The sequence below is a fragment of the Cygnus olor genome, chromosome 8, assembly GCF_009769625.2.
Source record: "Cygnus olor isolate bCygOlo1 chromosome 8, bCygOlo1.pri.v2, whole genome shotgun sequence".
NCBI classification, from domain to species: Eukaryota; Metazoa; Chordata; class Aves; order Anseriformes; family Anatidae; genus Cygnus; species Cygnus olor.
The window spans coordinates 17,786,454-17,797,412 of record NC_049176.1 but is presented as its reverse complement, the minus strand read 5'-3'; the positions used below and the strand labels follow the sequence as shown (position 1 = coordinate 17,797,412).

Genomic DNA, 10,959 nt, shown 5'->3' with positions numbered 1-10,959 from the left:
GGCAAGCAGGGCCTTCTTCTAACGGGCCAGAGGTCTAGGAAGCAGCCTTTGAGTATAAGATGATAAAATTCCTTGCTGGGAGGTAGTAAACCGGGTCCAGCTGATCTCTCCTATTACATACCATAAAACATAAGAAACCCTACACGCAGTACAAGGAAAACAAGCACTGAAGTCCCTGCAACACTTGAGAATCCTTTTGAGTCATGCTGCTCAATGCACAAAGGTTTTGGTTCTCCCCCGCTAGTCAAAGAAGTCTTGAGACTGAAGTCAATATATGCATAGGCAGAAGCAACACTTCTCACATCTTTATAAGTGGAGCAATCAAATCATTAAAAAAAAAAATCACAGCAAGAATCTGGTTAGCAATACTAGTCATGAACCACAGAAAGGGTAGTTAAGCAGATGAGGTCTTCATTTCACATGCATGTCTTCCCTACACGCTGCTCTTGAACGCAGTCCTACAGACACAGGTGTTTCACAGTGTCAGTCTTTCCACCAGAGACAAACCTCTCTAAAAAGACAGCAAAAGCCTCTCTCGTATACAAAACCAAAACCCCACATCCAGACACTGGCATGAACTGCACTTAGAACTTATACATTTTAATAATGATAAAGGCAGACAGAAAACAAGCAATTGTACAAAAGAATTTATTCCAAAAGTTGTGATAAAAATATTTTTTAAAAAAAATGCACCTTACAAACATTGGTAAGATAATACATTCATTTAAAGTCTCAGGTTAACAGGCTCCGTTGCAGGAGTAATCCCTGTATAGGCAGGCCTACTGCACGCTGTGCTGTGTGGCAGGCAGCAAACAATGCAAGTTCCAATTTAGAACTGCAACACGGTTTTTACCTCGAGCCGATGCTCTTTCAGTTAAGGCGAAGCTTGCTCTCCCTCCCTCTCTCCCCTCCATTTATGAGGAATCCAAGAACAGACCCAAAACTAAGCTTCTAAGGAGGTTAAAACAAGGAGAGAAAAAATATTTGAGAACACAAGTGCAACTCAAGTGGTTTACAGTGAACAAAGGGACATTTAAACAAATTTTTATACATCCTGAGTACATGCGACTACAGTTCAAGTTAGTGGAAGAGAGATTTACACCTACCCTCCAATTCATGTTAGAGAGCAAGATTTTGCTTGGATTTAGGTACTTAAATCCCAGAGTGCCTTCTGTATTGAAGTTTCATTTACAAGCATTTGCACCATCCTGACAGTCTATCATATCCTGACAGTCTATCACCTTAGATGCATACCAAGGATTTTACAAACACTAAACAGAAGCCCACATCTTTAGCAAATGTAAGCTATTCACATACTGAATACAGAGTATAACTGAACAGCCCAGTTTATTTTAACCTACTTCCAAAACCATAGCAATCATGAAATAAAAATTTAGAGAGGCCTTCTGCAGGACCTCAAAAAGAGAGCACAATTTAGGGTTATTACCCTGGCTTTGAATTTGAATGGAATTACACAGCTACAGAACTGTATAAGAGCCTAAATAATTTAAAACCTTAAATACAAACCTGCCTTTCGATATACTGAAAATACTGAAGTGTAGTTTTGCAGAACATAACTGTACACATTTCCAAGGAAGAGTTTGTCTTTGTCTAGTAATTTTAAAGTGATTAAAGGCCACCTTCATAAAAAGTAGATTACAACTCAAGAATAGAGTATGAGAGGAATATAGCATGTTATATTGTGTCAAGAAATATGAGAACCTTCCCATGCTCAAATGGTTTAAATACCTTTGACTAAGCAATCTGAAATGTAAACGTGTCTATCTGCCTCAAGGAGTAGGTATCTTAAGTGCAACATTTCCAAGAATCCTCCAGTTAAGGATGCTTTCCTGCTACACGACTTCTCTACTTACCTACTGGGACAAAACATACAAGCATTAGTCCTTAACAGCATTATACAACAGCATTTTCTCATAGCCCACATGATGTGGTTACAGCAGTTTACTTTCCTTTTCCAGTATTAATGAGAATTTATATTTAAAGTGCATCTCAAATCACAAATCTCTAAATAATATACAAGAATAATATGCTAAGGCTTGTGGAAGTATACGTGATGCTGAGTGCCTTTCAATGTACTGGTAGACAAAAAGTTCAAAAATTAAGAGACTTCTTGCAAATAAGCGTAGAAACAGATTTGGTCAGATTTGTTCTTTGCAAATGGAAATACGTTTTGCACATAATATACATACATGGAGGACAGACTTTATCCTACAGAGAAATATTTAATTTGGCAAATGAGGTCACGCTTTTCTGCAAGCGAGCTAAAGCTTTTAGTTCAGGAAGTTAATTTCAATACTCAGTACTTTTCCTAACCATCTTTGCCTTTCACCTGTCACAGAAAGGCTAAGAACACCAGGTTTGTTAGTTACTGTTCTGTAAACTGCAGCTTAAGTGTCTGCAACTAAACACGAAATCTTAAATATATTGGTTAAAAAAAACAAAAACAAAAAAAACAGAACTTTGCTGGCATAGTATCATGATTTTTTTTTCTAATAAAAGCTTCCTAAATAACATGACATCAAGCAGCTAGAGTCACCCGATCATCAATTAAAATTGTTAAAAACAGTAAATAGCACGGACTGTTTCCTCTGATTTCACAAATAAACAGTTTGAAAACTTTTTTTTACCCTTATAAGACATCACATGTTGTTTCCATACCCTTTGGATGAATAGACAAAAGTCACTAAGTTCACTATGGTTGAAGAGAACGTGATCTTAGAGGCAAAAAGCAATTGTCACTTGAACTGTTAGATGGTTCTTGCTGCTCTGACTGGAGCTCTGGTGGGAGAGGGGGTGCACCAGGGTCTCCAGGGCCTGGAAGGGTGGCTGAGAACACCACACTCTCTGCATTTCCTGTCTCTGCAATTGGTAAATTCATGGAATGAAGAGAGACAGCAGACATAAACGCAGCAGTGCTATAATCTTCTTCTGGATGATGCATCTGGGTTGATTCTTTGTCTTTTGTTTTATCAAAAAAATTAGATTCATCAGAATATGATCTAGAAAGATTATTCGTTCCTTCATACAGCGAGGTCATGCATGTGCTGCAGCTTAGACCTACAACAAAAAAAAAAAACAGAAACTAAATGTAATTACAGTATGATGCATTCTTAACACTGTGCTGATTTAGCATCAGTAACATTGTCAAAGATCAGTTGTCTGTAATTTTAACCAGCTGTCCTTTTCGTCTCACCTGTGACGTCCACGTAGTTGTGACAAATTAGAAAATACATGCAGGTCATCTCATCAGCCACGTGCATGATTCCTCTACGTCAGCTACTAGTTGACAAAGTGCACTGTAATTTAAGCTTCACTTTAGGACGCCACTTGTACAGGCAACCTGACCTATCTTCCGATACTTTTCTCACTGTATTCTTTAAAGAACCTTTTAAAAGCTACAGCCACATTGTTCTACTCCAAACTGGACTGCTTTTGAAGGCTGCTGCACTTGAAGCCGGAGAAAACTTCAGGCCTTTCCTGTCTAGGGTCAAAAATGTACCTTCTTCCTTCTTTATTGCTCTTTAGATGGGTGTGGAAGGGGAAGTAAGGTTTTTGGTTTAGAAAGCTTATACTTTCTTTTTCTGCCTTCAGATGGGAATACATAGAGCAACTTATGTTTTCTGTGTCAGCAAAACTTCTGATTGTATGAAGCAATACATTCAGAGTCTATTTTTAAGTTTTGGACTGAAAGCATTTGGGGAAAATTCCCCTCAATACTGCATTTGTGGGCTTATCCTCTGCTGAGGTGCAAAGTTGAACAAAAGCCGAGCATCCTGCCACTGCAGTAAATAGCTTCAAGAGAAACGCAAGATGGAAGATAACCACTTATTTTGCGTTCTGAATTAGAACCTCATAGAAAGCAAAACCGAAGTGTGAAAAAAGACTTATCCATCAGAACAAAACAGGGTATGTTTGTGGTTTTCCCCCCCTCTCCCTACTTTGTTATTTATGATGTGTTCAGACAGTAAGGAGGCAGAGCTATCAAGACGTCCTGAGATTTTAAACCCAAACTGATGCAGTTTCCAAGAACACTGTCCCAAACACTAGAGAAAGGAAAAAATCTGCAATAAGAAACATGTATTGAGGAACTGTGCGAGTTTTATTTTGCAGACCCTCAAAGTAAAACTTCTATCTTACAAGATTTTATTATAAACTTCTTACCTTTAAGAGCTTCAAGTTTTTCATTTTTGACTTTCAACACTACGTCAGTTATCTTTTGTAACAGAAAGTTTTGTGTTCTTTCTCGCCTGATAGACTCAATCAAAGCATCTAGTCCCTTTGGGTTTTCTGCTAAGTAGTCCAACAACTTCCCAGTTTTTTTCCTACTGGAAGACCGAGAAGAGATCTCTTCTGTGTCCTCTCTGGTGAGTATTTTCTTTGAACGTAGGTAATCAAAGTGTCGCTCAGCTATAATCTTGTCACACAAGTAAGGTCGCATCCTTTCTAACGCCTGCAAAACAGAACAAACTAGTATCAGCCGATCTTTCCATTCATTTAGAAGCCTTTATTAGACATCTTGATGCTTTTGTTACAGGTTAGTCAAACAGTTTTTAAAGCTGCCACCATGTTACCTAGGGGAGAATTTTCTCAGCGCAACTGAGTAAAAAAAATAATATATATATATATTTTAAAGTATTTTAATTTACCTATCCTTTTCAGGAGTTTTCTTTTGAGTGACCTGTGAAGTTTTAATGACTCTTAAGTAATTAAGGCAAATATTTACTGAAAATATTACATTAGGTCTACGATTATCACGTTTCAGAACAGTCGCCAAGTAAAAATGAAATTAAATAAAACACAACAGCAACTACTCATTTTGCCTACATGCATCCCCACTCTTCCCATTTCACTACCCAACCGCCACATTTTCATGTTATTTGTATCCAAGAGGCACAGCTCCGTGGCACTGCTGTTATTGATGCTTTCTGTACACTCAGTAAGAGCGGTCTCAGAGCAACAGCGTGCATATACTCACTGGTTAGAAGTTTTATTAGACAGACATTGCTATGAGTTCACCAGCAGATTACCGGCATCCCCAATACATGCACACTCTTCCACAGATGTACCTACTCTCAACAACTTGACCGGCCGCTTTTTCTTTACCAATCTGCTTTCTGGTGGTTTAAGATTTTATATTGAACACCTGCAGCACCCTGTACGCTTCCTATATGCTGCACTGACCCCTGAGAATTAGTACATCTCTGATGACTCTGGCAGAAGTAAAATGCCTCTCCCCCCCGCAGCGTAACTTCAGCTAACAAGTGTCAGCTGGTTGCTTAATCCTCTCTGTAACCAGAAAAAGAAGAAAAAGGAAAAAAGCAACAATCTGCCCCGGGAGCGGATTCCATCCATTGTCTACAGACCCTCGCACGCAGTCAGTGAACATGGGGCAAGATGAAGCAGAGAAGCCTGCTCTGAGCACTTCACATCCTCAGGAACTGCACCACCTAGTATCCCGTCCCTTCCCTCCATTTCTCCCTGGGGAGATGCGCTGTCCTTTCTAACCGTATTCAATTAGCACGCGATTACCGATTGCAGAGGTAATTTAGAGGAGCAGCATCACCACTTTGAACTCTGCTTTGCAGGATCCTGTGTCCTCTCTTACACTGACGGATTTGCTCAGACACCTAGCAAAACAAGAGGTGACCTCCACCCCCTTGTTCAAAGGGTCCACACAAGCACCTCCAAAGCATCAATGACATTCACCTTATTTCAATCTGCACATTAAGAGGCCTGCTTGATGTCAACATCATAATGGAACTAATGCCTGCGTTCACAACTCTGGTTTCAATAACCAATCTACTGCTCTATGAAGATGACAGTCACAAGTACCTTTTTACTTGAAAAACAAACTCTCAGTTTGTACAACACTACGGAATCGGCAGGTTCCCTTGCCAACAATTTTTCCTGTGAAGAAATATGCAAGTCAGATACACACTAGCTGGAAGTCACTGATGTGAAAAAGCATTCCCTCCTCTCCTCCCAAAGTTGCCTCATTTGATTCAACAAAAGTAAATTACTTGAGAGCTAGAAGGGGAAGAAAAAAAAAAACTTTACATATGAGAGATGTGATAAGATGAAAAACAATCACAACTTTTTTCCTGAAGAAAGTCTTCCAATATCCTCTTGTTTTTTGATTATATCCCATGAAAGCAGCATGAAGACGACTTTGCTTTAAAGGAATTTACTAGCTCAATAGAACTGCCTGGCGTCCTGTGCTGTGGCAAGCACCAATAACTCAATTAAAGAAAAAAATTTCTGGACTGCTTCACCAAGCTCAGCAAAGGAGGAATGGAATGTGCTCTTGTAGCTTTCCGCTCCTAGAGGTCCAACAAAAGCAAGCCATCAATAAACAGCCTGTGGTTATGCAGTTAAAGGAATAATCAGGAGGGCATGCAAGGAAGAGAAAGGAAGGCTGCTGGCAGCAGACCATCACCAATGAATACAACACAAAACCCAAACCCCAAGGGCGCGGCTGCAGGGTGCCTACATCAAGCTGAGGGCAGCTCCCTGTTCCCACCCTCGCTCAGGCTCTGGCAGGTGAGAGGAATCCATCCACAAGCTGGTAAGTTACCTGGCCCCGTGCTGGCACAGCAGACTGGGAGGAACAGAAAAAGGCAACAGCACAACTCCCACCACTTTTCTCTGCCATCCCTATCAAGTATCCAAGTGCAACAAGCCCGTGCTTGCTTGGCTACGAGTGTTGCGAGCAGTGCTGTGTTCTTTCACTTCTCAGAAACCTCTTCCTACCACCAAGAGGGATCCATCAACGAACTCCGAAGCAGAAGAGTCAGTATGTTTTTCAGCATTAGAAGAATATAGCGAGCTGTTACTCAATTGAACGAGCATTGTGTTTTGACTAACATCCTCCTGTAATGAGTCTTACACTGCATGAAGCGCTTCGGTCCTGAATTCCCCTCTGCGTTGTCCTCAGAGGGTAACAGTTTGTAAAGGACAGAAAGGGTAAACACAGAGCACAAGCATTAAGTACCCTTTGCTCTGTATCGATGCGTTTGCATGGCTCACCGCCTCCTTCCCAGCCGGAGGAGGCGAGATTCCAACCTTTCTAACTTCTCCTCAAGACAAGTTTACTCAGACCAGACCACCCCTGCAAGACAGCTGAGGTATGCTGCCACACCACACACTGAGAATTCCTGCTGTTGCCTCATTTCTCCTTCACAGTTCACTTAGTAAGGAATAGAAGGAGGCAACACACGGTAAGGTCACCTCAAGTCTTCCCTGATATGACAAAACAGTAGGGAAAAGGTACAGAAAGTTTTGGGGAAAACTATTTAAGTGCTAGTTTACTTGATCTCAGATGCCAAAACAAATCCTGACAGTGCTTGTGTGGTTGTAGCAAAAGATAGCAGAAACTGCTTGCATACCCTACATAAAACATACCATGTTTTAATTATTCTAATGTACTCAACCCTAAGCAAGCATACCTTCAGTTTCACGAAGATAACACCTATATCCAAGAAGAAATAAAGCTTTAATACAGCACCCTGTTTTTGACGGCTTTAAGACTAGTGCACAGAGCAGAACATAAGGAGTGACGCAGACAGAATACAAAACATTTTAACCTAGCCATCTATGCAACGTAGCTGTCAGTGACGAGCAATAACCACCCGACAATGTGCAAGTGAAGAAATATAAGTACAAAAGAAATTATGCACAAATACATTTAACTACGTCTTTTTTTTTAAACCTAGGATACAAAGATTTACATTTTCTTTTAACAAAAGCATCAGTTTGAGCGACTTGAGGCAGTCCGCCCTCTTATTTTAAGTGTAATCTACATGAACATTGTTTATTGATGCTAATTAGCAGTTAAACTTTTATCACAGCTATGCCTTCACAACGATTAGTTGGGTCTACACCGTATCTGATACCCTAGCTGTCTTGTTCATTGTTTAATCTACCCGAGGCACAGACACCTGTTCATTCTGTTACGCTCGCACATCTTGCCATGCAACTCACAGCAGTGTCGTGCCGACTGTGAGAAGAGGCCAACGCCTGACTGGATCCCAAGCTCACCCTGACAAGGTTACTTGACCAGAGCCACCTGCACAATTTTGGAGCAGCTACGTGAGCTTGCAGTGAGCAACGAACCTCCCTGAGGGGAGGATCTCTGCAGTCAGATTTACTGTATTGTGTTTTGATGACAAACCTAACGGTATTTCTTACTACGCAGTAAGTTACCACCAAGCCCTCCAATTACTGAAGGAGACTCTGTAAGATTTGAGGCTGAAGCGACACAGATGGAGTTTTTTGTTTGAGAAGAAGCTGTGAATTCAGTCACTAGCTCAGACCGATTTATACATCGTGTTACACAGCTGGTCTGATTTAATAGTTCTTTTTTCCCTGTGACGACGGGATGCTGCCTACTGCAGCGTTACCCTGCGGCTCTACAGAAGCGAGTAGTAACTTGCAAAACATGCCTCACGGAGCTCTGACAAAGCGTTTAAAGAAAACTCCATATGCATAATGGTATTAAGAAGCCAGAACTCAGCTCTTTACCGAACTGGAAGATGATGTGACGGTAAAAAAAAAAAAAGTCATACAAACAGCCCCGGGGAGGCGGCGGGGCCGTGAGGGGAGGCCCGGCCTCACCCCGCCCTCAGCGGCTCGGCCCTGCCCGGGCCGCGCCGCCCGGCCCCGTCCCGTCCCGTCCCGCCCCGCGGCGGCGCTCACCTCCTTCTTCACGTCGGCCATCTCGTCCTCCGTCAGCGGCCGCCCCGCCGCCGCCGAGGCCGGGCCCGACCCCGCGGCCTCCATCGCGGAAGCCGCCGCCGCGGAAAGCCGCCCCCGGCACCGCTTCCGGCCCGGGCCCCGCCCGCCCCGCCGGGCATGCGCGGTGGCACCGCCCCGCGGCGGATGGCGGCCGGGCAGGGCGCGGGGGGCGGGGCCGCGGTCACTCCCCGCCCTCACAAGATGGCGGCCGCGCGCCGGGCCGCCGCGGGGGGTCGGGGCTGAGCGGCGCCCGCCCGCTGCGGGACAGCCCGTCCCTGCCCGCTCTGCCTTGCCGCTGCAGCGCTACCCGAGGCGTAACCGTGCCGGTGTCAGCCTCACGCTGCCGGCTGATCCGGCTCCCCAGAAAGCACGTTGGTTCCGCTCAGAACACTTACACGCGCACAGGGGATACTCACCCTTCTTACCTGGCCCAGAGCTGATCCCTGCAGAGCCGAGCGTTAACGTCACAGTCCCCAAAATGGCTCGGAAAGGTTTCAGGCCGTGCGGAGCTCCCAGCGAGGTGGCTGTGGCACGGCCGAGGCAGAGGCCGGTGCCCCCCAGCTCCTGAGTCCATCCTTGCCCGTTAAACCAAACGCCCTCTGGCTCCTTCTCTCCAAGGCGAATGAATGCTGCCGTAGGCTTCGCTGGCTCTCTACAACGCTTTGATAAAAATAGCTATTGTGCATTCTGGACCTAGGGTATTTACTAATAACCTTGCTCAGCAAGAGGTGCAGTTCAAAGCCATGCGCCGTCCGGAGAGCTGGGCTTCTGGATTCCTCAGCCATGTAGGCCAGCATGAGGCAAACTAAAAGGAATTAACTTAAGCAATCAGGGAGGAGGGCATGTGGTTAGAGAATACGAGAATAGAATAGATTTTAGCAGATTTACTGCCAAAAAAAAAAAAAAAAGAATTAATGGTCCAGGCAGCTGGAGGAAGACTACTCTCAGTATGAAATTTATTTCAGGAGGTTAGCATCAGTTCAATATTGAGAAGTGAGCTTCAATGAGGAGTGAGTTACAACTTTTTTTAAAGGGAGGTGAGAAGATTTTGGACACTACATTGGTTTATATGATTATGTATATATGTCGTGTTGATATAGAATAAATTTCTGAGTCAAAGAAGTTTGCCATTTAGAAACAAATTCAAGTAAATTGGTACCAACTCTCTCCTGTAGACATGGGTACACAAAGGTGCGTATAAATGATGCAGTTTACTATATTAAGTAATTGCGCCAAGCTACCACAGTAGAGGTAGCACCAATTTAAATACCGTATTATAAAAATCTTACTTTTAACTCCTGTAAATTAGTACAAAGGCTATACTTACATCAGCCGTAAACAAAATATTTCCTCATCCTTGCTTCTCCAGCAGGAGGCTCTATTAGATTATAGTCTGTTTAAAGTCCTATTACTAGCCAAACTGTACAGTTTGGAATTGATGTAATTCTTTCGCTCCAGTACTGTTATTTTATGTTGGGTTTCCTAAATAAAGAGTTGAAGCAACAATACCGAAGCCCTAAACAATTAAAACTTTGACTGCCACACGGTGGCACTGAAGGCCTACGAGCACTTACCGTAGGCCTCGTGGAGGTGGGTGTAACTGCGCGTCTCCTAAGATCATTACTCCTGGTATCAGTCTAGTCATATTAGAGCACGAGAGTACAAGCAGAGATTAGCCCCACCTGCATCATCTGCAGCACGCAACCAGTGGTATTTAGATATAAAACACGCAGCCATCTGTCATATTACCACAAAGCAATGCCTGAAACGCTGTTAACTCTCTTTACATCTTGCAGGAGGAAAAGATATAAGAGCTACATAAAGAATTAAAACAATGATCATGCCACTATACCTTTGTCGTTTCACTTGTTGTAACTTGCAGTAAACACACACACCACAGAAAAATACTGTACTACAATAACATCTATTTAGTTATCTTGAAGAATAACATCAATCGCAATCATTGCATCTAGCACACTTAGCCAGTACCTCCTCTATCTACGTTATTCTTAAAGTCTGAAATCATGATTTGTTTTTAAAGAGTCAAGATTTCTTCTAACAGGCTTAAAGGTTTAGTACTTGTGTCTATTACTGGCTTTATTTCTAGGTATGTAGCAAGCTTCCAAATAAAAAGATGGCATGGAACAGTATGAAATTAAATGCACGTGCTTGCTGTTTCAAAAGAAAGAGGCAAAAACTACATAG

The 10,959-nt window shown here is 42.8% G+C and overlaps 1 protein-coding gene across 4 annotated transcripts; it reads right to left on the bottom strand.

Moving 5' to 3' along the window:
- Nucleotides 1-634: 634 nt before the first annotated feature.
- On the bottom strand, nt 635-8,852 carry BCL10 (BCL10 immune signaling adaptor). Of its 4 annotated transcripts, XM_040565534.1 has the most exons (4): nt 8,716-8,852; nt 4,183-4,471; nt 2,680-3,078; nt 635-1,874 (listed from the first exon to the last, which is right to left on the bottom strand). In XM_040565534.1, the coding sequence occupies exons 1-3, from the start codon at nt 8,797-8,799 to the stop codon at nt 2,714-2,716; spliced, it is 738 nt and encodes a 245-aa protein (XP_040421468.1). In that variant the 5' UTR covers nt 8,800-8,852; the 3' UTR covers nt 635-1,874; nt 2,680-2,713. The 4 variants fall into 4 exon arrangements, with proteins under 4 accessions (XP_040421468.1, XP_040421467.1, XP_040421469.1 ...); XM_040565533.1 differs by having other exon boundaries at nt 635-3,078; XM_040565535.1 differs by lacking the exon at nt 8,716-8,852 and adding an exon at nt 6,596-6,843 and having other exon boundaries at nt 635-3,078.
- Between the last annotated feature and the right edge of the window lie 2,107 nt (nt 8,853-10,959).

Coding starts and splice junctions, on each gene's coding strand:
- BCL10 (XM_040565532.1), bottom strand. CDS start 6,169: ATGGGATATAATCAAAAAACAAGAGGATATTGGAAGACTTTCTTCAGG. Junction 4,472..6,082: donor TTCATCTTATCACATCTCTC/ATATGTAAAGTT, acceptor TCTGTTTTGCAG/GCGTTAGAAAGGATGCGACC. Junction 3,079..4,182: donor AAAACTTGAAGCTCTTAAAG/GTAAGAAGTTTA, acceptor TTTTTGTTGTAG/GTCTAAGCTGCAGCACATGC.